Genomic DNA, 27,359 nt, shown 5'->3' with positions numbered 1-27,359 from the left:
ACAAAGGAATCTCACCCTCAACTTCATTAAAAAAAAAAAAATTGATTGGGCCTCTGGGTCTGCATCAGGTCAGGCAGCTTCCTGAATCAGTGGAATCTCTCCATACATCCCCTAAAGTGACTGATGAAGAAGCCAATTCCTATTCCTCGGACCAGTAATTTTGATAAAACTGTCTCTAATTGGAAGCAAAACCCTTCAAGGACCTGTATCTCAAAGAAAGAAGCATAACCTCAGGGTTTAAGAATGCAAATAACTAATTTCAAAAAATGATGATACTGACTACAAATGCAAGTGGAGATTATTAGTACTAGAATTTTTACTTGCGATTGTTACTGACTTTGTTGGTGCTCTGGTAACAAAACAGCATGAGATTTGACTGGTCTGTCCCAACCCTATTTCTCCTATAAGATCTGTTATATTGGCCAGGCATGACGGCTCACGCTTGTAATCCCAGCACTTCGGGAGGCTGAGGCAGGTGGATCGCCTGAGGTCAGGAGTTTGAGATCAGCCTGGCTAACATGGGGATACCCTGTCTCTACTAAAAATACAAATATTAGCTGGGCGTGGTGGCAGGCGCCTGTAATCCCAGCTACTTGGGAGGCTGAGGCGGGAAAATCACTTGAACCCAGGAGGCAGAAGTTGCAGCGAGCCGAAATCGCGCCATTGCACTCCAGCCTGAGCAACAAAAGTGAAACTCTATTCCAAAAAAAAAAAAGATCTGTTATATTTTACACAACTTTATAGACACAAAGTTTTTTTCTCAATTATACTATTATAAACAGTGACCACAAATGCTACACGTAAAATCCTAAATGAATATTAGTAACAGAAATGCTCATTTGGCCAGGCACGGTGGCTCACGCCTGTAATCCCAGCACTTTGGGAGGCCAAGGTGGGCAGTTCACCTGAGGTCGGGAGTCCAAGACCAGCCTGACCAACATGGAGAAACCCTGTCTTTACTAAAAATACAAAATTGGCCAGGCATGGTGGCACATGTCTATAATCCCAGCTACTAGGGAGGCTGAGGCAGGAGAATCGCTTGAACCTGGGAGGTGGAGGTTGCGGTGAGCCGAGATTGTGCCACTGCACTCCAGCCTGGGCAACAACAGTGAAACTCCATCTCAAAAAAAAAAAAAAAAAAAAAAAAAGAAATGCTACTTTAGTCTACCAACTTACAGGAGATGAAGGATGCTTTCGTAGTTCAGATGTAAAGTTCACTTCCTTATACTCCTCCTGGTTCTTAGGATGTTGTTTGATTCGCTCATCTGTGCGGAAGTGGAAGTCAACTGATTTGGTGACCTGGCTCACTGATTTCTTCACAGGTTGCCCTGAGTGAGGAACACAGTAAAACACACAGATAACATTAAGATAAGGAACACCAGTAAATCCCCTTTACTCCAGTCCTTTTGCTATTTCTGTTACCATGGATCTAACTTTGTTCACTATCTACATGTAACCCAAAACTTGAAGTAGTCCTCAGGGACACTAATATATGTGTCATATTCATTGAGTACTATTGGGTTTGAGGCCTTTCAGTTATATGCAAACTAAAAAAAAAAGTAGTAGGCTGGGTGCGGTGGCTCAAGCCTGTAATCCCAGCACTTTGGGAGGCCGAGGCAGGCGGATCACAAGGTCAGGAGATCAAGACTATCCTGGCTAACACGGTGAAACCCCGTCTCTACTAAAAAATACAAAAAATTAGCCAGGCGTGGTGGCAGGTGCCTGTAGTCCCAGCTACTCGAGAGGCTGAGGCAGGAGAATGGCGTGAACCCGGGAGGCGGAGCTTGCAGTGAGCTGAGATCCAGCCACTGCACTCCAGCCTGGGCGACAGAGCGAGACTCTGGCTCAAAAAAAAAAAAAAAAAAAAAGACTTCAAAAACACCTAGCAAGAGTGTAAGAACCACCCCTCATGAATCAGTCAACCATAGCCAAGCTCACCTATGCCAGCCAGAGCAAGTTTCTTGAATTCTTCATTCTTTTTCCGCATTTCCACCACCTCTTGCTGCATTTTCATACTCTTCTCCAGCTCTTGCTCCTCAGTACTTTTTAGAACCTTCTGCCTAAAGAGAAAATCAGTAAATGAGAAGAGAGGAGAGGAGAAAGGTGCTCAGTGACTCAAAAGAATCTACAGGCATTATATAATATTTTTAACCTGTGATAAAATAATCATCAAAACCAAAAAATATCATCTAATAAATAGATGTTAACTAGATAACACCATGAAAATAAATAAAAACGCACACTTTGGCCGGGCATGGTGGCTCATGTCTATAATCCCAGCATTTTGGGAGGCCGAGGAGGGGAGATCACCTGAGGTCAGGAGTTTGAGACCATCCTGGCCAACATGGTGAAACCCCGCCTCTACTACAAATACAAAAATTAGCCAGGTGTGGTGGCACACGCCTGTAATTCTAGCTACTCAGGAGGCTGAGGCAGGAGAATCGCTTGAACCTGGGAGGTGGAGGTTGCAGGGAGCCGAGATCGCGCCATGCACTCCAGCCTGGCCACAGAGCGAGACTCCGTCTCAAAAAATAAATAAATAAATAAAGACAAGAAAATGCACACTTTATACCAAAATATTGAAAAAAATTCAGAAGAAAATAACTAAAATAGATTAGAATATATTACAAAATATCCACAAATATAATCATAAATGATTAGATTGGGCTGGGTGTAGTGGCTCATGCCTGTAATCCCAGGCACTTTGGGAGGCCGAGGCAAGTGGATCACCTGAGGTCAGGAGTTCGAGATCATCCTGGCCAACATGGTGAAACCCCATCTTACTAAAAACACAAAAATTAGCTATATGTAGTGGTGGGCGCCTGTAATCCCAGCTTCTCAGGAGGCTGAGGCAGGAGAATTGCTAGAACCCGGGAGGTGGAGGTTACAGTAAGCTAAGATTGCGGCACTGTACTCCATCTCCAAAAACAACAACAGCAACAATGACAAAAAAGATTAGGTTGTACGCCACAAGAAAAACTAAAAGACCAGTAGAAGCCTGGTGCAGTGGCATGCACTTGTAATCCCAGCTACTTGGAAGGCTGAGGCGAAAAGATTGCTTGAGCCCAAGAGTTCAAGACCAGCCAAGGCAACACAGCAAGGCCCTGTCTCAAAAACAAAAACAAAAAAAGACCAGTAGAATGAGGAAAGTATCTACAACCAAAGGTTAATATACATAAAATACATGTAACAGAAGAAAGAAACTCAGAAGTAAAGCAGACTAAATCCCAACCCTGTCATTTCATTTGCTGCCTGTAATGATCTTGAGAGAACTATTTAACTTTCCTGATCCTAAGTTTTCTCCACTGTGAAATGAGAGTGTAAATACTCTTGCTTACATCCTATTTGTGACTGTTCAATCAGATGATATCTCTGAAGTGCCTGACACATGGTAACGTTCAATACAGAGTAGCCATTCTTAGTAAGGAAAATATCACCAGGACATTTATAGACAAATAAGGTTACCAACAAGAAAAAAAATAAAAAGGAAACAGATAATTCACCCAAGAGGAAATATGGAAAAAATGTTTACAATAGTAGCAGTAATACAATCTTGTCAGCAAATACATAAAAATTAAAATAATTTGATGCTGGGGGTTGGGGGAAACGGGGAGATGATGGTTAAAGAGTACAACAAATCTCCGACAAGAGGAAAAAGATTTTTCTTTTGACCTACTGCACAGGGTGAAGGATATCATTAATAATAGTAATACACTAAAAGAATAAATTCCAGCCAGGCACGGTGGCTCATGCCTGTAATCCCAGCACTTTGGGAGGCTGAGGCAGGTGGATCACCTGTCAGGAGTATGAGACCAGCCTGGCCAACATGGTAAAACCTCATCTCTACTAAAAATACAAAAATTAGCTGGGTATGGTGGCAAGTGCCGGTAATCCCAGCTACTCAGGAGGCTGAAGCAGGAGAATCACTTGAACACAGGAGGCAGAAGTTACAGTAAGCTGAGATCTCGCCACTGCACTCCAGCCCGAGCAACAAGAGAGAAACTCCATCTCAAAAAAAAAAAAAAAAAAAAAACACCCCAAATGTTCTCATTACAAAAAGTGGTATTTGAGGTGACGGATATGTTAATTAACTAGATTTAATTATTCCAAATTGTAGTCATGAATCATAACATCACTTTGTACTGCATACATATATACAACTATAAATTATCAATTTACAACTAAATTTTTTAAATAATAATTTGATGCCATATTATATGAATTTAAAAAACCAAAACAATTTTAAAAGTTAACAAACAATGCAGAAGAGATAGTAAGAAAATAAAAATATTAATTCAAAGCCAATGGCACTTCAGGCCAGGCATGGTGGCTCACACCTGTACCCAGCACTTTGGGAGGCTGAGGCGGGCAGATCACTTGAGATCAGGAGTTTGAGACCAGCGTGGCTAACATCGTGAAACCCCATCTCTACTAAAAATATAAAAATTAGCCGGGGCCAGGCATGGTGGCTTATTCCTGTAATCCCAGCACTTTGGGAGGCTGAGGGGGACGGATCCCTTGAGGTCAGGAGTTCAAGACCAGCCTGGCCAACATGGTGAAACTCCGTCTCTACTAAAAATAAAAAATGAGCCAGGTGTGGTGGCAGGTGCCTGTAATCCCAGCCACATGGGAGACTGAGGCAGGAGAATTGCTTGAACGTGGGAGGCGGAGGTTGCAGTGAGCCAAAATCGTGCCACTGCATTCCGGTCTGGGCAACAGAGCGAGACTATCTCACAAAAAAAAAAAAAAATTAGCTGGGTGTGATGATGCATGCCTATAATCCCAGCTACTCAGGAGGCTGAGGTAGGAGAATCACTTGAACCCAGGAGGCGGAGGTTGCAGTGAGCAAAGATTATGCCACTGCATTCCAACCTGGGTGACAGAGTGAGACTCCATCTCAAAAAAAAAAAAAAAAGTCGACGGTACTATAAATTGGTACTTCCATTTCAGAAGTAAAATTGGCAATAAATATCAACACTGACAAAACTGGTCATTCCCTGCGGGGAATTTCTCCTTCCTTATTCTGAGGAGATCACTCAAAGAAATGGCTCTGCCTATAAAGTTGTTGACTGATTACTTATAATCGTGAAAAGCTGGAAACTACATTTTCAACAGAAAATAGTTAAATATAATTTGATAGAATATTAATCTATCAAAAAAGGATAAATGTGAAGATTTTGTAGCAGCACAGAAACAAAATCTGAAATAGTCTCATGGCAAGTCAATAAAGCAGAACCCAAGGTTTTATATTAACTGATTGTGAAAATATGTATGCTGGCTTGGGTAAAACCCAGCAGGGAGGTTGGAAAAATAAATGTTCCATTTACATGGTAAGAACCATTGCTAACTTTTTCCTTTTATATTTCTTTTAAATTTGCTTCAACAGTATATTTTTCTGACTGTTCAAGATCTGAGCACCAGCTAGGCACTGTGGCTCACACCTGTAATCCCAGCCAGCACATTGAGAGAGCAAGGCAAGAGGATTGCTTGAGGCCTAGTTTGAGAGCCTAGGCAAATAGCGAAACCCCATCTCTACAAAAACATGTAAAAGGTAGGCTGGGCACGGTGGCTCACGTCAGCACTGTGGGAGGCCAAGGTAGGCAGATCACTTGAGGTCAGGAATTTGAGACTAGCCTGGCCAACATGGTGAAACCCCACCTCTACTAAAAATACAAAAATTAGCCAGGTGTGGTGGTGCACACCTGTAATCCCAGCTCCTCAGGAGGCTGAGCAAGGAGAGTTGTTTGAACCTGGGAGGCGGAGGTTGCAGTAAGCCAAGATCGTGCCACTGCACTCCAGCCTGGGAAACAGAGTGAGCCTATGTCGCAAAAAAAAAAAAAAAAAAAAAAGTTAGCCAGGCATGATAGTACATGCCTGTGGTCCCAGTTACTTCGGAGGCTGAGGTGGGAGGATCAGGTAAGCCCAGGAGGTCAAGGATGCAGTGAGCCATGATTGCACCACTGCACGCCAACCTAGGCAACAGAATGAGGCCCTGTCTTTAAAATTAATTAATTAAATAAAAATTTAAAAATCTGAGCACCCTTCAGGACACATGTAACAATTCACCTCACCATGGTCAAAGCTTCAGGAGTTTCCCAACCTCCAGGTAAACCAAACAGATAGGAGATGTAAGTCTGTAATTTTACACCATTCATTCTAAAGTTTAAATTCAGGAAAGAAACTTACTTTATGGGTGGCATACAAGGCACAGTATGTCTACCCTTGGCTTTCTCTGGGGAAGATTCATTCTTTTCAGAAGTATCTTGAGCACTGCCTTCTTCCTCTGGCTTCTTTTTGTTGTTAGAACTTGAGTTCAAAAGAACAAAAAATATGTTTTCAATTCCCTGAAGCATAGCCTGTACCCTCCTCCCCAAATCTGCTGCATATGGATTAATTTTTCTCATTCTATAGGATAACAAGCATGCTTTGACCACATGATTCTTCCAATAGTATCATTACATCATATATACTAATGGCTTCAATGAGTAAACTTTGAGAAAACCAACTTCTATCAAGATAAGAGTTACCTAGTGGTGGTTCAGAAGAGTAAGGAGGGATTCTAACTGCTCACCATCAAACGATCAAATGGCAGAGTTCATTGCCATCCCAATATCTATTCTCTTATTAATAAAACCCCAATTTCAGGAGGAGCATCAACGCACTAAACTACAAGTAAGTATTGTACTTGCTTCAACAGCCTCTACTGCAACTAGGGAATCCAAGTGACACAAGTCTAGGCAAATGAAATGAAATTTAAGGTTTGCTGGGAAAGACTTAAGTTTCCTGGTATAGATGCTGCCCTTTTTCCTTTACTGCTCTCTTCTTCTCTTAAACATAAATACAACACCTAGAGATATACCAGCCATCTTGTGCCAATGAGACAACAAGCAAAAGAAAAAAGCTAAGAAATACAGAGCAGCATCTTGAGAGCAAGTATGAAAAAAAAAGCTAAAAATCAGCCACTGAACCAAAGCCAGCAGCTAACTACTTTAGACCTCTGTGAACAAATAATTCATTATTCTTTAAACCACTCCAGTTGAACAGACTATTACTTGCAGCAAAATATATTCTTAACTAATAAAAATATGAACAAACATGTATGCAGCTTGTTATTAAACATAAAAACAAAAAGAGGTAAAACCTATGCCAACTAAGATATGAGTGCCCTCCAGGACACATACAACAATTCACCTCACCATGGTCACAGTTTTAGGCATTTCTCAAGCTTGAGGTGCACCAAACATATTGCAGATGTACCATTTTTAATTTTATTCTATTCAATCTAAAGTGTAAACTCAGAAAAGAAACTTACAAGTGGTATACAAGGTACAATATGTCTACCCTTGGCAGTAAGAAGTTGTGGCTACTCACACTTTCATTTTCTTAGAGGGTAGAATTTCATCGATGATTACAGGAGTGGCACATCTCTTGGCTTTCATTTTTACATGATGCTTTTCTTTCTGTTCCAAATCCTTCTGAGCAGAAAGCCTAAGAGATCTTCTATGGTAGAGAAATTGACAAAATGTATAATAAACATATATACTACAGATACCTAATGTTCCTCAGAAACGTGAAAGGATGTCAAACTACAAAGGGCAATAAAATGGAGTGCTATTCTCTCCACTCTAAAAATCTGATCTCTCTTGTTGATAGTTTTTTAAATTCAACCATAACATTTTAGTTCTTAAATACATTGGTGTCTATAAATGTGACCTCAGTAAAGTGATTAAAAAGAAAAACTTGGCTGGGCATGGTGGCTCATGCCTGTCATCCCAGCACTCTGGAAAGCTGAGGCAGGAGAATTGCTTGAGGCCAGGAGTTCAAACAAGCATGGGCAACATATCAAGACCCTGTCTCTACAAAAAATTTTTAAAAACTTAGTCCCAAGTGGTGGTGCGCATCTGTGGTGCTAAACACTTAGGAAGCTGGGGCAGAAGAATCACTAGAGCCCAGGAGGTCATGGCTGCAATAAGCCATGATCGTGCCACTGCATGCCAGCCTGAGCAACAGAGTAAGACTCTGTCTAAAAACAAATAAATCAATAAGATGAATACAAAACAAAGAGCATAATGACAGATCTAATACATACCAAAAAGTGCCCAAAACAAAAATAGTTAAATGACTACCAAGTGGAAGATCTTATGAAATCACCACCTAGGCCAAGATACAGAAGAACACTGACAACCACTGCTATCTTGACGTCAAGTGTGATCATTAGATAATTTCCTTATTGCTAGGCCGGGCGCGGTGGCTCAAGCCTGTAATCCCAGCACTTTGGGAGGCCGAGACGGGCGGATCACAAGGTCAGGAGATCGAGACCATCCTGGCTAACATGGTGAAACCCCGTCTCTACTAAAAAAATACAAAAAACTAGCCGGGCGAGGTGGCGGGCGCCTGTAGTCCCAGCTACTCGGGAGGCTAAGGCAGGAGAATGGTGTGAACCCGGGAGGCGGAGCTTGCAGTGAGCTGAGATCTGGCCACTGCACTCCAGCCTGGGCGACAGAGCGAGACTCTGTCTCAAAAAAAAAAAAAAAAAAAAAAAAGATAATTTCCTTATTGCTTTACCAAATAAGCATGTATTACATAAACATGGTATGCTAGTTTTGAAGAAAAACAAAAAATTTTGTATAATGTAACCAGACTACTACAAGTATTCTTTTCTGTCTGGCTTATCTCACTCAACTTTATGTTTGTGAGATTCAACCACATCAATTCACACAGCTCTAATTCATTGACTTTCATTGCTGTATAATATTCATTGTAGGGATATGCCACTATTTATTCAGTCTACTGTTGATGAGTTATCTCCTCATTTTAGCTATTATAAAAAAATATAAGATTGGTGGGTCTTAGGAAATTAATGTGCTTTTCTCTGATGATCAGTAAAACTGAGTACATTTTCACGTTTATCGGCCATTTGTTTGTCCTTTTCATAAGTGCTAGTTCAAGTCGTTTGCCTGTTTTCTACTGGCTTGTCAATTCTTTACTAATTGATTTGTAATTCTTTGTATACTCTGGATATAAACCCTTTGTAGGATTCATGTGTTACAAATAGTTTCTCCCACTCTAGGGGTTGAATTTTCATCTCTTTATCTTTTAATTAAATGTGCTTGAATTTATCAACCTCTGCCACCCCCATTATGGTCAGTGCTTTTCTATGTGTGTCCTGTTTAAGAAAGCTTTCCCTACTCTGCCAGGTGCGGTGGCTCACGCCTATAATCCCAGCACTTTGGGAGGCCAACGCGGGAAGATCACAAGGTCAGGAGATAGAGACTATCCTGGCTAACACGATGAAACCCCATCTCTACTAAAAATGCAAAAAAAAAAAAATTAGTCGGGCGTAGTGATGGGCGCCTGTAGTCCCAGCTACTTGGGAGGCTGAGGCAGGAGAATCACTGGAACCCAGGAGGCGGAGGTGGCAGTGAGCCGAGATTGCGCCACTGCATTCTTCCAGCCTGGGCGACACAGCAAGACTCCATCTGGGGGAAAAGAAAAAAAAAAAAGATGGCACATACCAGGCATGGTGGCTCACGCCTGTAATCTTGGCACTCTGGGAAGCATAGGTGGGCAGATCACTTGAGCTCAGGAGATCAAGACCAGCCTGGACAACATAGCAAGACTCCATCTCTACAAAAATTACGAAAATTAGCTGGGCGTGGTGCCCTGCACCTGTAGCCTCCACTACTCGGGAGGCTAAGGCAGGAGGATTGCTTACGCCTGAGGGGTCAAGGCTGCAGTGAGCCAAGATCATGCCATCGCACACCAGCCTGGGCAAGCGAGCAAGACCCTGTCTCAAAAAAAAAAAAAAAAAAAAGATCAAATTTTTGAGGCAAAATTTCAGAAGCAAGAGAACCACAGAGAGGGTAAACACTAAACCCTGATTATAAACTCATACTCTGAGGCCGGGCGCGGTGGCTCAAGCCTGTAATCCCAGCACTTAGGGAGGTCGAGACAGGAGGATCACGAGGTCAGGAGATCGAGACCATCCTGGCTAACATGGTGAAACCCCGTCTCTACTAAAAAAATACAAAAAAATTAGCCGGGCGTGGTGGCGGGCGTCTGTAGTTCCAGCTACTTGGGAGGCTGAGGCAGGAGAATGGCGTAAACCCGGGAGGCGGAGCTTGCAGTGAGCTGAGATCCGGCCACTGCACTCCAGCCTGGGCGACAGAGCGAGACTCCGTCTCACAAAAATAAAAAATAAAAACTAAATTCATACTCTGGCCTGGGTGCAGTGGCTCGCGCCTGTAACCCTAACACTTTGGGAGGCAGAGGTGGGTGGGTTCAGTGAGCTCAGGAGTTCGCGACCAGCCTAGACAACGTGGTAAAACTTTTTCTGAACAAGAAATACAAAAATATTAGCTGAGCACAGTGGCTTGTGCCTGTAGTCCCAGCTGCTCAGGAGACTGAGGTGGGAAGATTGCTTGAGCCCAGGAGGTTGTGGCTACAGTGAGATATGATCATGCCACTGCACTCCAGCCTGGGCAACTGAGCAAGACTCTGTCTCAAAAATAAATAAAATAAAAATTTGTCTATTGGCTGAATGCAGTGGTTCATGCCTATATAGTCTCAGCACTTTGGGAGGCTGAGGCAGGAGGATCACTTGAGCCCAGGAGTTTGAGTCTGCAGTGAGCTATGTGCCACCACTGCACTCCAGCTCCAGCCTGGGTGACAGAACAAGACCCTGTCTCAAAAAAAAAAAAAGCTAAAGTAATACAGAAGAACAAAGATATTTGACATTAGGAAGATGTAACAACTATAACCATACAAGGCCTTTGGAAACAGATTGATAAGGGTTTGAATCTTGGCTCTGAAATAAACTTGCCTTAAGCAAGCAACTTAGTATCTCTGAGCCCTTATCTATAAATTAATTAATTAAGCATATTACCTACAACTCATAAATGTTATACGGATTTTTCTTAATTTATACCAACCACACAAACCCGTTATTATGAGGATTTTAAAAGCTAACATAGCTGGGCGCAGTTGCTCACGCCTGTAATTCTAGCACTTTGGGAGGCTGAGGCGGGTGGATCACCTGAGGTCAGCAGTTTGAGACCAGCCTTGCCACATGGCAAAGCCCCGTCTCTACTAAAAATACAAAAATTAGCCGGGTGTGGTGGCAGGTGCCTATAATCCCAGCTACCCAGGAGGCTGAGACAGGAGAATTGTTTGAACATGGTGGGGCGGAGGTTGCAGTGAGCTGAGATCACACCACTTCGCTACAGCCTGGGCAAAAGAGCGAAACTCTGTCTCAAAAAAAAAAAAAAAAGTAACGTAAAGGTGTCCATAAACACAGTATGGGCCGGGCGCGGTGGCTCAAGCCTGTAATCCCAGCACTTTGGGAGGCCGAGACGGGCGGATCACGAGGTCAAGAGATCGAGACCATCCTGGCTAACACGGTGAAACCCCGTCTCTACTAAAAAAATACAAAAACTAGCCGGGCGAGGTGGCGGGCGCCTGTAGTCCCAGCTACTCGGGAGGCTGAGGCAGGAGAATGGCGTGAACCCGGGAGGCGGAGCTTGCAGTGAGCTGAGATCCGGCCACTGCACTCCAGCCCGGGCGACAGAGCGAGACTCCGTCTCAAAAAAAATAAAAAAATAAAAAATAAAAAATAAAAATAAACACAGTATGGACACATAACAGATGCTCTGTCCAGTAACTATCCTTTGAACATTATTATCATAACCACCATTTTGAGATTCCAAACAGTCTTACCTCTGAGGCTGGGCAGGAGTTTTTCTTGATATGGCTGCCTCAACTTCCAGGGAAGAACAAGCGTTTGACAGAATGGATTGTTCCACAAGATTTTCTTTTTCTGCCTCTTTGTAGTAAGTGTTGTCAACTGTGGGAGACCAAAAGCTAGTCAGCACTCAAATCCCAAGGAAAATAATTGGAGATGAGCCACACACACACACCCCGTCTAAGCCACAGAATCCTTAGTTCCAGTTAAACCTTATAAGAAGACCAGTTTATAAAAGCTACTTTGGTTGAAACAGAAATGATGTATCTGGGGCTTGCCTATTCGCCAGCCTAAGGTACTACCTTTAAAAAAAGCATCCCACACACAATCTCATGACATTTCAGGACACTGATAAGGTTCTGAAAGCTTCCATAAAGAAGAAACAAAATCACTTACGAAGTAACGAAAATTAGATAAGCACTGAATTTTTCATCAGCGATACAAAAAAAATAGAAGGTAAAGGAACAATGTCTTTAGAGTAGTGATAAAAAATAATTTGCAATCTATAATGCCGTATTAAGATAAACTTTCAATTGTATATGAAAGTGGAACAATGCCATTTTCAAATATATAAGAACTCAAAGTTTTCCTCTCCTGTACTAATTTAAGAAAGTTTCCGCCGGGCGCGGTGGCTCAAGCCTGTAATCCCAGCACTTTGGGAGGCCGAGACGGGAGGATCATGAGGTCAGGAGATCGAGACCATCCTGGCTAACATGGTGAAACCCCGTCTCTACTAAAAAAGGCCGGGTGTGGCTCAAGCCTGAAATCCCAGCCCAGCACTTTGGGAGGCAGAGGCAGGCCGGATCGAGGTCAGGGGTCGAGCCAAAGTAACCTGGGAGGCTGGCATGGGTGAAACCCGTCTCCACTAAAAATACAAAAAAAACTAGCCGGGCCCGGAGTGTGAGCCTGTAGTCCCAGCCTTCTCGGGAGGCTGAGGAGCCAGGGAGAATGGTGAACCTGGGAGGCGGAGCTACAGTGAGCACAATTCCTGGCCTGCTCCTTCTAGAGCTGACAGAAGCGAGACTCGTCTCAAAAAAAAAAAAAAACAAAAAATAAAAATAAAAATGAAATATAAAAAACACAAAAAGCTAAAAGCAGGTGGGGCAGGCCTGTAGTCTCAGCCTGGGAGGCTGAGGCAGGAGAATGGCAGTAAACCAGGGATGGAGCTACAGTGTGCTGAGATCCCAGCCCGCCACGCTCCCAGCCTGGAGCAACTAAAGCCGAGGGGCTCTGCTAAAAAAGAAAAAGTTTCACCTCAGGATGCACTCCATAGAGAATTATATCCAGAAGAAAGATATAAGGTCCAGAGGCTCAAGGCAGAAAGATGAAGTAAAAGTATTATACCGAAAAAAAGCAATTAATAACTTCCAAGGGTCATTGTCCAATATGAAGCAAGATAAAATGTGGCAGAAATTTAAGAAATTGATAAAGTTTAAAGAAAAGTAAATCCACTGATCTCTTGATGTCAGAATCATCTTTATGTGGCTCAGCAGTTGTGACAATACAACCAAATACAGCCAAAGAGAACCAAGAAGGGATGAAACTGCATCACAGTTACTGACTTGGCATTGAACAATATTTACATAATCATAACATTGTAAATACTGCTGATATAATCATACTATCAGGCATTATGAATGTAACCACACAATTTAAAATAGTGAGTTAAAACAGCTACTGGGAAGACAGAGTCAGGAAGATCACTTGAGCCCAGGAGTTTGAGACCAGCTTGGGCAACACAGTGAGATCCCACTTGTAAAACAAAATATAAAAACAACAGGCCAGGCACGGTGGCTCACGCCTGTAATCCCAGCACTTTGGGAGGCTGAGGCACGTGGATCACGAGGTCAGGAGATCGAGACCATGGTGAAACCCCATCTCTACTAAAAATACAAAAAATTAGCCGGGCGTGGTGGCGGGCGCCCGTAGCCCCAGCTACTCAGGAGGCTGAGGCAGGAGAATGGCATGAACCTGGGAGGCAGAGCTTGCAGTGAGCCGAGATCGCGCCACTGCACTCCAGCCTGGGGGACAGAGCGAGACTCAAAGTCTTAAAACAACAACAACAACAACAACAACAACAACAAAACCAGTAAGAGTTTGAGAAAAAGGACAGGGGATAGGGATGGGAAGAGGAAGGGGTTATTTTAACATAAACTCTAAGTATTGTGATGTTACCGTGGCCATGTTTTACTTTGATAAACTTTTTTTTTTTTTTGCTTTTCAATATTATATAAATAGAGATTAGAGATGGGGTCTCACTATATTGCCCAGGTTGGTCTCAAACTGCTGGGCTAAAGCAATCCTCTCATCTTGGTCTCCCAAAGTACTGGGATTACAGGCATGAACTACCAGCCCAGCCTTGATAAACATTTTTAACGAAATAGAACAAAAGTGTTATGGGAACACTGAGAAAGTTAGCCAGGCATGGTGGAATGTGCCTGTAGTACCAGTTACTCAGGAGGCTGAGGCAAGAGGATCACTTGAGCCCAGGAGGTCAAGGCTGCAGGGAGCTGTGATCATGCCACTGCTCTATAGATGGGGTGACACAGTGAGACCCTGTCTGCAAAAAAAAAACAAAAACAAAAACCCAAAACAGAGTAAGAAAGAAACAATCAAGTAAAGGCTTCATGGAAGAAACAGCACTTAATCACATAGCATATAAACTGACACCTGATAAAGGAATTAAACTGCAACAAGATGACAGGGAAGAAAAGATAGGCCATGAAAACATAGTTTAGGCATTATTCATTTGAGAACAATCATTTGGCTCATCTCCTAAAAAAATATTTTTGGGGCGGAGAGACTCACACACACACACAAAATAATAGCATAGCATGTCAAGGCTAAAATAGATGCACTTATTCCAATTAAAATGCAGTGACAATAATATTAAATAATAAAGCAAGATCCAATTATATGCTGCCTATAAAAAATGCACTTTAAATATAGACACACCATGTTAACACCAATCAAAAGAAAACTGGAGTGATTATATTAATATCAGGCAAAGTAGGTTTCAGAGCAAAGAACTTCAGTGGGGATAGAGAAGATCATTTCAAACTGTTAAAGTGGGGCCAGGCACAGTGGCTCAACCTGTAATCCCAGAACTTTGGAAGGCTGAGGTGGGTGGAGCACTTGAGCCCAGGCGTTCAAAACCAGCCTAGGCAACATGGCAAAATCCTGTCTCTACAAAAAATATAAAAACTAGCTGGGCATGGTAGTGGCATCTGTGGTCCTAGCTACTCAAGAGGCTGAGGTAAGAGGATCACCTGTGCCCAGGAGGTAGAGGCTGCGGTGAGGTGTGATTGCTCCACTGCAGTCCAGCCTGGGTGACAGAGTGAGACCCTGTCTCAAAAATACATACATAAATATGTATATATACATATATATACACATACATATATATATGCTTGTATATATACGTGTGTGTGTGTGTATATATGTATATGTTGTTTGTTTGTTTTTGAGATGGAGTCTTGCTCTATAGCCCAGGCTGGAGTGCAGTGGCACGATCTTGGCTCACTGCAACCTCCACCTCCCAGGTTTCAGCGATTCTCCCACCTCAGCCACCCGAGTAGCTGGGACTACAGGTGTGCACCACCACACCCGGCTAATTTTTGTATTTTTTAGTAGAGATGGGGTTTCACCATATTGGCCAGGTTGGTCTCGAACTCCTGACCTTGTGATCCACCCGCCTCAGCCTCCCAAAGTGCTGGGATTACAGGTGTGAGGCATCACGTCCAACCAAAAAAAAAAAATATATATATATATATATATATATATATATATATATATATTAAAGTGGCCAGTTCATCAAGATGACATAACAATCCTAAACATTTATGCATCTAATAGTAGCTTCAAACTACATGAAGGAAAAATTATAAAGAGACAAATCCATAATTACAGTCTGAGATTTCACTACCTCTCTCTCTAATTGATGAAACAAATGGAAAGAAAAATTAGTAAGAATACAACAGCCATAAATAATGTATAAACAGGCTAGGCACAGTGGCTCATGCATGTAATCCCAGCACTTTCGGAGGCCAAGGACGGTAGCTTACCTAAGGTCAGGAGTTCAAGACCAGCCTGGCCAAAATAGTGAAACCTCATCTCTACTAAAAATACAAAAAGTAGCTGGGGGTCGTGGCAGATGCCTGTAACCCCAGCTACTCCAGAGGTTGAGGCAGGACAATCGCTTGAACCCAGGTGGCAGAGGTTGTAGTCAGCCAAGATTGCGCCACTGCACTCCAGCCTGGGCAACAAGACCGAGACTCTGTCTCAAGAAAAAAAAAAAAAAAAAAAAAAAAAGGAAGAAAGAAAGAAAATCCTAAAATTCACATGGAACCACAAAAGACCCCATGTAGCCAAACTAATCCTATGCAAAGAGAACAAAGCTGGAGGCATCAAACTACCAGCCTTCAAAATACATTACAAAGCTAAAGTAACCGGCGGGGCGCGGTGGCTCAAGCCTGTAATCCCAGCACTTTGGGAGGCCGAGACGGGTGGATCACGAGGTCAGAAGATCGAGACCATCCTGGCGAACATGGTGAAACCCTGTCTCTACTAAAAAATACAAAAAACTAGCCGGGCGAGATGGCGGGCGCCTGTAGTCCCAGTTACTTGGGAGGCTGAGGCAGGAGAATGGCGTAAACCCGGGAGGCGGAGCTTGCAGTGAGCTGAGATCCGGCCACTGCACTCCAGCCCGGGCGACAGAGCGAGACTCCGTCTCAAAAAAAAATAAAATAAAATAAAAACAAAGCTAAAGTAACCATAATAGCATGGTACTATCATAAAAACAGACGCACAGATAAATGGAATAGATAGAGAACCCAGGAACGAATCCACATATTTATAGCCAACTGATTTTTGACAACAGCACCAAGAACATTCCTTGGGGAGGGGACAGTCTTTTCAATAAATGGTGCTAGCTTTGGGAGGCTGAGGTGGTAGGATGGTTTAAGCCCCGGAATTCTGAGACAAGTCTGGGCAACAGAGTGAGATCTCATCTCTAAAATAAAATTTAAATTTGAAAAATCAATAAATGGTGCTGATCAAACTAGATATTTGAAGGTAGAAAAATGAAACCAGACACCTATTTCTTACCATATACAAAAATCAACTCAAGGCCGGGCGCGGTGGCTCACACCTGTAATCCCAGCACTTTGGGAGGCCGAGGCGGGCGGATCACAAGGTCAGGAGATCAAAACCATGGTGAAACCCCGCCTCTACTAAAAATACAAAAAATTAGCTGGGTGCGGTGGCGGGCACCTGTAGTCCCAGCTACTCAGGAGACTGAGGCAGGAGAATGGCGTGAACCCGGGAGGTGGAGCTTGCAGTGAGCTGAGATCGCGCCACTGCACTCCAGCCTGGGGGACAGAGTGAGACTCTATCTCAAAAAAAAAAAAAAAAAAAATCAACTCAAAATGGATTAAAGACTGATACGTAAGACCTTAAACTATGCAACAACTAAAAACATTGGAGAGGCCGAGCGCGGTGGTTCATGACTCTGCTCCTAGCACTTTGGGAGGCTGAGGTGGGTGGATCACTTGAGGTCAAGAGTTCGAGACCACCCTGGCCAACATGGCGAAACCCCATCTCTACTAAAAATACTAAAATTAGCTGGGTGTGGTGGTGCGCGCCTGTAGTCCCAGCTACTCGGGAGGCTGGGGCAGGAGGATCACTTGAATCTGGGAGGCGGAGGTTGCAGTGAGCCGAGATAGTACTACTGCACTCGTCTGGGTGACAGAGTGAGACTGTCTCAAAAATAAATAAATAAAGTAATAAAATAAAAACAGGTGAAATATTTTAGGACATGGTTCTGGGAAAAGATTCTATGAACATGACCTCAAAAGCATAGGCAACAAAAGCAAAAGTAGACAAATGGGATTATATTAAATTTAAAACTTTCTGCACAGCAGGGTAAACAATCAACAGAGTGAAGAGACAACTAAAGAATGGGAGAAAATATTTGTTAACTATTCATTAAAGAAGGGAGTAATATCCAGAATACACAAGGAACTCTAACTCAACAGCTGGACAAATGAGCTGAATAGACATCTCTCAAAAGAATACATACAAATGGCAAACAGGTATGTGAAAAAATGCTCAATATCACTAATCATCAGGGAAATGCAAATTAAAAATCACAATGAGATAGCCTTTCATCCCAGTTAGAATGGATACTATGAAAAATGTTAAAAATTTCTCTGCATCTCTGAGGATGGAGAGAAAGGGGAACTCTTATATATTGTTAGTAGTAAAGTCAACTCGTACGGGTATTATGGAAAACAGTATGGAGGCTCCTCAAAAAATTAAAAATATAATTAACATATGATCCAGCAATCCCATTACTCGGTATATATCTAAGAAGAAGGAAATCAGTACATCGAAGAGATATCTATCTGCAGTCCTATGTTTATTACAGCACTATTCACAATAGTCAAGATGTGGAATCAACTGAAGTATCCATCAACAGACAAACAGATAAAATGTGGCATACACATACAGTGAATACTATTTAGCCATAAAAAAGAATGAAATTCTGTCATTCACAGCAACATGGATGAATCTGAAGGACATTATGTTAAGTGAAATAAGTCAGGCATAGAAAGATAAATATCGACCAGGCGCCGTGGCTCACGCCTGTAATCCCAGCACTTTGGGAGGCCGAGGCAGGCAGATTATGGGGTCAGGAGATCCAGACCATCCTGGCTAACAGAGTGAAACTCCGTCTCTACTAAAAATACAAAAAATTAGCCAGGCGTGGTGGCAGGCACCTGTAGTCCCAGCTACTCGGGAGGCTGAGGCAGAAGAATGGTGTGAACCCAGGAGATGGAGCTTGCAGTGAGCCAAGATCGTGCCACTGTACTCCAGCCTGGGCGGCAAAGCAAGACTCCATCTCAAAAAAAAAATCAGATACATAACTCAAATAATTATTGTACAATGGCAAGCAGTAGAGTCTTCTTTTTTGCTGTTTTATTTCCCACCCAGACCCAGGTTAGGTTACATTAAATCTTGTCATAAAAAGAAAAGGGTTACGTATCTGGCAATAAAATTCTGTTAGCCTCCGGGCACCGTACGTAGCTCACACCTATAATCCTAGCACTTCGGGAAGCTGAGGAAGGAAAATCACTTGAAGCCCAGAGGTTAAGATCAGCTTGGCTAGCAAAGCCTCCTTCTCTACTAAAATTTTTTAAAAATCAGCCAGGCGGCTGGGCGCGGTGGCTCAAGCCTGTAATCCCAGCACTTTGGGAGGCCGAGGCGGGTGGATCACCAGGTCAGGAGATCGAGACCATCCTGGCTAACATGGTGAAACCCCGTCTCTGCTAAAAATACAAAAAACTAGCTGGGCGTGGTGGCGGGCGCCTGTAGTCCCAGCTACTCGGAGGCTGAGGCGGGAGAATGGCGTGAACCCGGGAGGTGGAGCTTGCAGTGAGCCGAGATCGCACCACTGCACTCCAACCTGGGCGACAGAGCGAGACTCCGTCTCAAAAAAAAAAAAAAAAAAATCAGCCAGGCATGGTGGTGAGCACCTATAGTCCCAGCTACTAATCGCTCAGGAGTTTGAGGCTGCAGTGAGCTATGACTGTGGCACTGTACTCCAGCCTGGGTGACAGAACCAGACCCCATCTTTTTAAAAAAAAAAAAAAAAATTATGTTAGCTTAAGCTCCAAGGGATTTTTTTTTAAGTGTAGCACATCGTTAGTTTTACATTCATCATGAAATGAATTAGCCCATTTTACCAATAATAAACAAAGAGAACATTTAGGTAGTTTTCCCAGATCCTCAGGCTTCTAAGACACTGTCCCACCATTCTGTCAAGGAACTTTATTCTAAGATGTTTTCTTACCTGGTTTCAAAGGTGTGACAATAGCTTGCTGAAGATTAGCCTTTCTCAAAGGAGTTTTGCCCTGAAAAAGCCCTCCAGTTCCATTCTTCCCCAGTAACTTATTCTCCAAATTGGCCTTCTCCTCTGTGAAAAGGGAAGATCATCATTGTGCAATCAATCAGCAAGGAAGCAAAACAAATCACTATCACGCACTTAAAATGCAAACTACAGCTCCGTACCAGTACACTTCCAACTCATGTGGCCAGTACAAGCAAAGTTCTAGCAATCAAAAGAAAAAGTACACATTACACATCAGACATAGACTAAAACAATCACTAAAAAACTGGCAACATTAAACAATGTATGATAAAAAAGAAAAAGTACAGATTCTGCATTGTGAATAACTCCTTATCTTTGTTTGGTACCCATTTAGGGTCATACAAACATGAACTAGCTTTATCTACCCCCTAAATACATCATGTTCCTCTCAAAGAAAACTGTAACCAGCTGTGTGTGGTGGCTCTGGCCTGTAATCCCAGCACTTTGGGAGGCCAAGGTGGGCAGGTCACAAGGTCAGGAGATTGAGACCATCTTGGTCAACACGGTGAAACTCCGTCTCTACTAAAACACAAAAAATTAGCTGGGCGTGGTGGCACGTGCCTGTAATCCCAGCTACTTGGGAAGCTGAGGCAGGGGAATCGCTTGAACCTGGGAGGCGGAGGTTGCGGTGAGCTGAGATCGAGCCACTGCACTACAGCCTGGCGACAGAGCAAGACTCTGTCTCAAAAAAAAGAAAAAGAAAATAGTAATCATCAAAAACTCTAGAGCTTACAAGAGACATTGTATAGTCTTACAGTTTCCTCCTCACTGGGGTGGTGGGAGGAATAAGGGGTGTGTGAGGGTAGAGCAGAGCTACGTTTTCTCAAGAAATTTTATCTTAGATTCTACTGTGCCCAGAAGTCAGTACAAAGCAATGAAGGGTCTATTCTACCAACAGCCTACTGATAAGTTTCAGGAACGCAGTGAGACACAGCAATAACTACGCTGTGCATGTACACTCTGACTGCAACTGTGTAAAAGATGTGACTATTTATTTAAGAAAAAAATTGGAAAGTAATATATTAAAATAGAGGTAGTTTTGTTAGCCAAAAGAACTCTGGCAAAAACAGAAAAACAAATAAATAATTTTTTAAACTAAGGTAGTTTTTGAAAAATAGTGGGGTCACTTTTTTTCTTCCAAATTGTGTTTAACAGTATTCTTTTTTTTTTTTTTTTTTTTGAGACGGAGTCTTGCTCTGTCACCCAGGCTGGAGTGCAGTGGCCAGATCTCAGCTCACTGCAAGCTCCTCCTCTCGGGTTCACGCCATTCTCCTGCCTCAGCCTCCCAAGTAGCTGGGACTACAGGCACCCGCCACTTCGCCCGGCTAGTTTTTTGTATTTTTTAGTAGAGACGGGGTTTCACCGTATTAGCCAGGATGGTCTCGATCTCCTGACCTCATGATCCGCCCTTCTCGGCCTCCCAAAGTGCTGGGATTACAGGCTTGAGCCACCGCGCCCGGCCGTTTAACAGTATTCTTATGCTAATCTTTTCCTTTTTATTTTAAATAAAAGCTTAGAAAAAGAAATCCTCAGACAGCCCAGCCATTTCCTTAGGGTTCCAGTGAAGCAAGGGCATGGGGAAGATCCCCGCAGGACAGGTGGCCCTTGTAGTTAACCTTCCTCCCCCACCACTTCCAACAGACTACTCCTCTCAGGATCCCCACTAGATGCCATTAAAGTCCTTTTCCAAAGGAATGGCACCTGCCATCACATTTGGACAGTGCATTATACGGATAAGTACAGCTGCAATGGATTCACTTCTGTTCCCCACCACGTATTGATAGTGATTTCTCCTGATAAGGAGGATGGAGACATGAGAGAAAGAATCAAAGGGGCCTCAACAACTAGTATCAGATATTATTTCAAAGTAATGTAAAAATGTAACTACATTCTTATTTACTGTTGGCCAAGCAAAACTGTTTCTGGGATTGGGTTCTTAGTAGCATAATCCTTCCATTTAAAAATTAATTGAGGGCCAGGGGAAGTGGCTCACGCCTGTAATCCCAGCACTTTGGGAGATCGAGGTGGGTGGATCACCTGAGGTCAGGGGTTCAAGGACAGCCTGGCCAACATGGCAAAACACCGTGTCTCTACTAAAAATACAAAAATTAGCCAGGTGAGCTGGTGGGTGCTTGTAATCCCAGCTACTTGGGCAGCTGAGGCAGAATCACTTGAACACAGGTGGCGGAGGTTGCAGTGAGCCGAGATTGTACCACTGGGCAACAGAGTGAGACTCCAGTCTCCCAAAAAAAAAAAATGAATTGAGGGAGGGATGGCAGGAGGGAGGTGAGGGTAGTTATAAAAGAGCAATACAAGAGTTCCTTGTGATACTAGAACTGTTCAATATCTTGACTGTGGTGGTAGACACATTAACCAACACAGGTGATAAAACCACAGAGAACTTAATACACATACAAGTGAAACTGGAGAAATCTGAGTAAAACTGGTAGATTGTATGAATGTCAACATCCTAGCTGTGATATAATCCATGCCTAATGATAGTAGAGAAAGTTTTTATGTGGCTGCCATCACTACAGACATATTTGAGCATGGAGTTTTGCTGAACACTGGTTCATCTGAACTTTCCCGTATGTCCCTAAAGCTTAAATCCGCCATTCTGAACTACAAAACAACATATAATTTGTGTTTACAATCCATTCCCCAAATACTGGGCATTTCAACTATTCCCACAATATCATGGATGACAGAATGTCTTGGTGCAGAAAGGAGTTGATATTTTAGTTATTTTCTTGGTGCAGAAAGGAGTTGATATTTTAGTTCTTTTGTTGCAACCCCTTCTATTATTGAAAGGTCTTCAGCACAAAGCAAGCCACTAATCCTTAAAATAGCCAGAGAAAGCAGGCACTTACCAAACCATGAATCTACGTTTTGAGTATCGCCTTCATCATCCAAGGATGAAAAATTGATGAAGTCCGAGGGGGCATCATAGGAATAAGAGCTTTTAACTTGTGACATTGTCTCCCACTTAGTGCAGAAGAGCAGGTTTTTCCCAGTATTTGTACCACTTTTCTCAGCAGGTCACCTTCTGAGGAAAGAAATGGTTGCACTTAAATCTAAGTAAATTCCCATCATTACTGAGGAAAGAAATGTTTGCACATAAATCTAAGTAAATTCCCATCATTACTGAGGAAAGAAATGTTTGCACATAAATCTAAGTAAATTCCCATCATTACTTTGGTTTTACTATCACGGTGGTAATCTTGCAAACCACCTAGAATTTACTGAAAATAGCCTTACTTTGTCCAATCAACCTAAAAATTAGTTTTTCAGGTAACTTAAAGATACTCCTTGAGGTAAATATGTTTGGAATTAGAAAGCAGTGGGCCAGACACAGTGGCTCATGTCTGTAATCCCGGCACTTTGGGAGGCAGGAGGACCACATGAGACCAGGAGTCCAAGTCCAGCCTACAAAACATAGAGAGACCCTGTCTCTAAATAAATAAAAATTATCTGTAAGTATAATAGTTGACCCTGTCTCTAAAAAGATAAAAATTGTCTGTAAGTAGTTGACACTATCTCTAAAAAATAAAAATTATTTGTAAGTAATCAGCAAATATAAAGAAAAACCAAAAAGAAAAAATTAAAATTAAAAATTAAAAATTAAATTTAGGCTGGGCGCAGTGGCTCACGCCTGTAATCCCAGCACTTCGGGAGGCGGAAGGGGTGGATCACCTGAGGTCAGGGGTTGAAGATCAGCCTGGCCAACATGGCAAAACCTCGTCTCTACTTAAAAAATACAAAAAATTGGCCGGGCGCGGTGGCTCAAGCCTGTAATCCCAGCACTTTGGGAGGCCGAGACGGGCGGATCACAAGGTCAGGAGATCGAGACCATCCTGGCTAACACGGTGAAACCCCGTCTCTACTAAAAAATACAAAAAACTAGCCGGGCGAGATGGCGGGCGCCTGTAGTCCCAGTTACTTGGGAGGCTGAGGCAGGAGAATGGCGTAAACCCGGGAGGCGGAGCTTGCAGTGAGTCGAGATCCGACCACTGCACTCCAGCCTGGTTGACAGAGCGAGACTCCGTCTCAAAAAAAAAAAAAAAAAAAAATACAAAAAATTAGCTGGGCATGGTGGGGGGAGCCTATAATTCCAGCTACTCGGGAGGGTAAGGCAGGAGAATCGCTTGAACCTGGGAGACAAAGGTTGCAGTGAGCTGAGATCACGCCATTGCACTCCAGCCTGGGCAACAAGGGCAAAACTCCATCGCAAAACATAATAATAATAAACAAAAATAAAATAAATTTTAAAAATGATTTTTTTTTTTGAGATGGAGTCTCACTCTGTCACCCAAGAGGGAGTGCGGTGGCACGATCTCAGCTCACTGCAAGCTCCACCTCCCGGGTTCACGCCATTCTCCTGCCTCAGCCTCCCGAGTAGCTGGGACTACAGGCGCCCGCCACCACGCCCGGCTAATTTTTTGTATTTTTTTTAGTAGACACGGGGTTTCACCATGTTGGCCAGGATGGTCCCGATCTCCTGACCTCATGATTCACCCGCCTCGGCCTCCCAAAGTGCTAGGATTACAGGCGTGAGCCACCGCGCCTGGCCTTAAAAATGTTTTTTAAAAGAAAGAGGCAAAGTCTGATAAGCATCTACACTGTGCTAAGTGTTTCACATTCACCATGTCATTATTTTCCCTCAATTTACCATTTTCTCATTTCTAGCCTCCTCTAGCCCAATTTATTCTCTCTCTGCCCTGAATAACCCAATTTCTAAAATACACCACTAATTTTTATGCCTACCAACCAACAGCTTATCCATCATTCAAAGTCCAGTTCAAATCTCTGTGAACTCTTTCCCAATTTCCACCTATCACACAAAATTGTTGCCTCTCCAAAGCCAATCGTGCTTTGTTTACATCTCCGCTGTAACACTTATCATGCAATTTTATGTTAACTGTGTAAATGTCTCTCCCAGTATACTCGAAGTTCCTAAAAACAAAGATAGATTTTATTTACTTGTGTATATCTCATCCATCCATCCATCCATCAAGGTACTTAACACAGTGCATTATACATGGTAAGAGCTCAACACAGTTTTGCCAAATATAAGTTGTCTTTTCTTAGAAATATTTTCAAAAAATACTATTTCTGAGTATAAAGAAGACGACTTTGAAACACACATAAGAGGCACAACATGCAGCATAGGAATAGAAGCAAGGATAAACGAACAAGTTAAACAGGCCCCTCCCTACTCCTACGTACGAAGTTTTGCACTCTATCCTGTGGAAACCTGTGTAGGTTTACAATCTGCTCCTACTCAAGCCCAATCTAGTTAATTAATAAAATAGCTGAAAGTAATCTGATAAATAGCCTAAAGGCCACACTCACTGGCCAATAATTTGCCGATGAACCCCAATGAGCCATTTGTCTTTTTTTTTTTTTTTTTTTTTTGAGACATTGTCTCACTGTCGCCCAGGATGGAGTGCAGTGGCATGATCCTGGCTCACCATAACTTTTGCCTTCCGGGTTCAAGCAATTCTCCTGCCTCAGTCTCCCGAGTAGCTGGAATTACAGGCACTCACAGCCACAGCTGGCTAATTTTTTTAGTAGAGACAGGATTTCACCATGTTGGCCAGGCTGGTCTCAAACTCCTGACCTCAAATGATCCACCCGCCTCAGCCTCCCAAGTGTGGGCCACTGTGCCTGGCCAGCCATTTGTTTTTATCCAGGGAACAACATGTACTCAAAAGTATCTGTATCTTAGAAGGGAGGTAGATGCCAGTAATCACCTGAATAAATGTTTATTTAAATTAATACCTTTCTAGTGGGGTGCAGTGGCTCACGCCTGTAATCCCAGCAGTTTGAGAGGCCAGGGCGGATGGATCACCTGAGGTCAGGAGTTTGAGACCAGCCTGGCCAACATGGTGAAACCCATCTCTACTAAAAACATAAAAAAATTAGCCGGGCATGGTGGCACATGCCTGTAATCCCAGCTACTTGGGAGGTTGAAACAGGAGAATCTCTTGAACCCAGGAGGGCCAAGGCTGCAGTGAGCCAAGATCGTGCCACTACACTCCAGCCTGGGTGACAGGGTGACACTCTGTCTCAAAAACAAAAACAAAAACAAAGTTAATTAACACCTTTCTTTAAACCCTTATTATACAAATGAATGCTCATTTAAAAAAACAGACAAAAAGCTGTTATTAAAAAAAAAAATAGGCTGGGGGGAAAAAAATAGACCAGGCACGGTGGCTGACGCCTATAATCCCAACACTTTGGGAGGCCTATGCAGGTAGATCTCCTGAGGTCAGGAGTTCAGAGACCAGACTGGCCAACAAGGTGAAACCCTGTCTCTACTAAAGATACAAAAATTAGCTGGGCGTGGTAGCAGGTACCTATAACCCCAGCCACTCAGGAGGCTGAGGCATAGGAATCCCTTGAACGCAGGCAGCGGAGGTTGCAGTGAGCACTGCACTCCAGCCTGGGCGACAAGAGCGAAACTCTGGCTCAAAAATAAATAAATAATAAATAAATAAACCTATAATGCTACACTATTCCAGATGTCTGGTGTTTTTTTCAATTTTCCATGACCTGCTAAACAGATTTCTTATATTAAAAAAATAGGCCAGGCACAGTGGCTCACGCCTGTAATCCCAGCACTTTGGGAGGCCAAGGGCAGGCGGATCACCTGAGATCAGGAGTTCGAGACGAGCCTCGCCAACATAGTGAAACCCTGTCTCTACCAAAAATACAAAAATTAGCCAGGTGTGGTGGCAGGTGCCTGTAATCCCAGCTACTCAGGAGGCTGAGGCAGGAGAATCGCTTGAACACAGGAGGCGAAGGTTGCAGTGAGCTGAGATCACTCCATTGCACTCCAGCCTGGGCGACAAGAGTAAGACTTCATCTCAGAAAATAATAATTTTTGTATAAACCATTATAGTCACATTTTCTGTCAACTGTAGTCAAAAGCAATCCCAACTAACAGAAGTCCAGAATGCCCTCTCTGGCATTTACCACATGTATGTTACAATAGGCAAGTCACTAACTCTCTGCCTACCTTCTTACCATAAACAAATAAGAAGGTACTTCAAGTGCTATGAAATACACTATCGTAAGGTAGTATCACTGCTGATACCTTTCCTCTCCTTGACCACATTTCTATTCAAAGGATTTTTTAGTGAAAGATTCCACAGTGACTGACTGTTTTAAAAACGCCTTGCTGCAAGGAGGAAATTTTCCTTTTCTTATGAACAAATATGCTAGAAGACATGGGAAAATCTTGGATTCCCATGATCTTAATGCCTAATTCAGGTCACTGGGAACACTGCCCAGGCATGAATGTAATGAAGACAACTAAGGCTGGGGGAAGGAAGAGGCAGGAATGTAATATGCAGCAACCCCACTTAGCCACAAAACCATGATTCCACCAAAGCATGATGCTGAAAACTACCTGGAAAGTGTTCAAATTTAACCCTTCACATCCTTTTTTCTTTCTTTTTCATCTCTGTTTTTTTTTTTTTTTTGAGACGGAGTCTCGCTCTGTAGCCCAGGCTAGAGTGCAGTGGCCGGATCTCAGCTCACTGCAAGCTCCGCCTCCCGGGTTCACGCCATTCTCCGGCCTCAGCCTCCCGAGTAGCTGGGACTACAGGCGCCCGCCACCTCGCCCGGCTAGTTTTTTGTATTTCTTAGTAGAGACGGGGTTTCACCGTGTTAGCCAGGATGGTC

At 43.0% G+C, this 27,359-nt stretch overlaps 1 protein-coding gene across 5 annotated transcripts in view; it reads right to left on the bottom strand.

The window, feature by feature from the left end:
- The window catches only part of TPX2 (TPX2 microtubule nucleation factor), a 62,978-nt gene that overhangs the window by 23,259 nt on the left and 12,360 nt on the right, over positions 1 to 27,359 (bottom strand). For all 5 annotated transcript variants that reach the window (XM_009216373.4, XM_003904899.5, XM_009216372.4 and 2 more), the window contains 7 exons: positions 22,541 to 22,716; positions 19,593 to 19,715; positions 11,716 to 11,842; positions 7,372 to 7,500; positions 6,187 to 6,306; positions 1,939 to 2,060; positions 1,177 to 1,328 (listed from right to left, as the gene is read on the bottom strand). In XM_009216373.4, the coding sequence (XP_009214637.1) occupies positions 1,177 to 1,328; positions 1,939 to 2,060; positions 6,187 to 6,306; positions 7,372 to 7,500; positions 11,716 to 11,842; positions 19,593 to 19,715; positions 22,541 to 22,646 (879 nt within the window). In that variant the 5' untranslated portion in view covers positions 22,647 to 22,716. The remainder of the gene's footprint in view (positions 1 to 1,176; positions 1,329 to 1,938; positions 2,061 to 6,186; positions 6,307 to 7,371; positions 7,501 to 11,715; positions 11,843 to 19,592; positions 19,716 to 22,540; positions 22,717 to 27,359) is intronic.

Source organism: Papio anubis, chromosome 16, assembly GCF_008728515.1.
Source record: "Papio anubis isolate 15944 chromosome 16, Panubis1.0, whole genome shotgun sequence".
Classification (NCBI taxonomy): domain Eukaryota; kingdom Metazoa; phylum Chordata; class Mammalia; order Primates; family Cercopithecidae; genus Papio; species Papio anubis.
The sequence above is the reverse complement of the archived record's forward strand: the minus strand, read 5'-3'. Positions and strand labels throughout refer to the sequence as shown.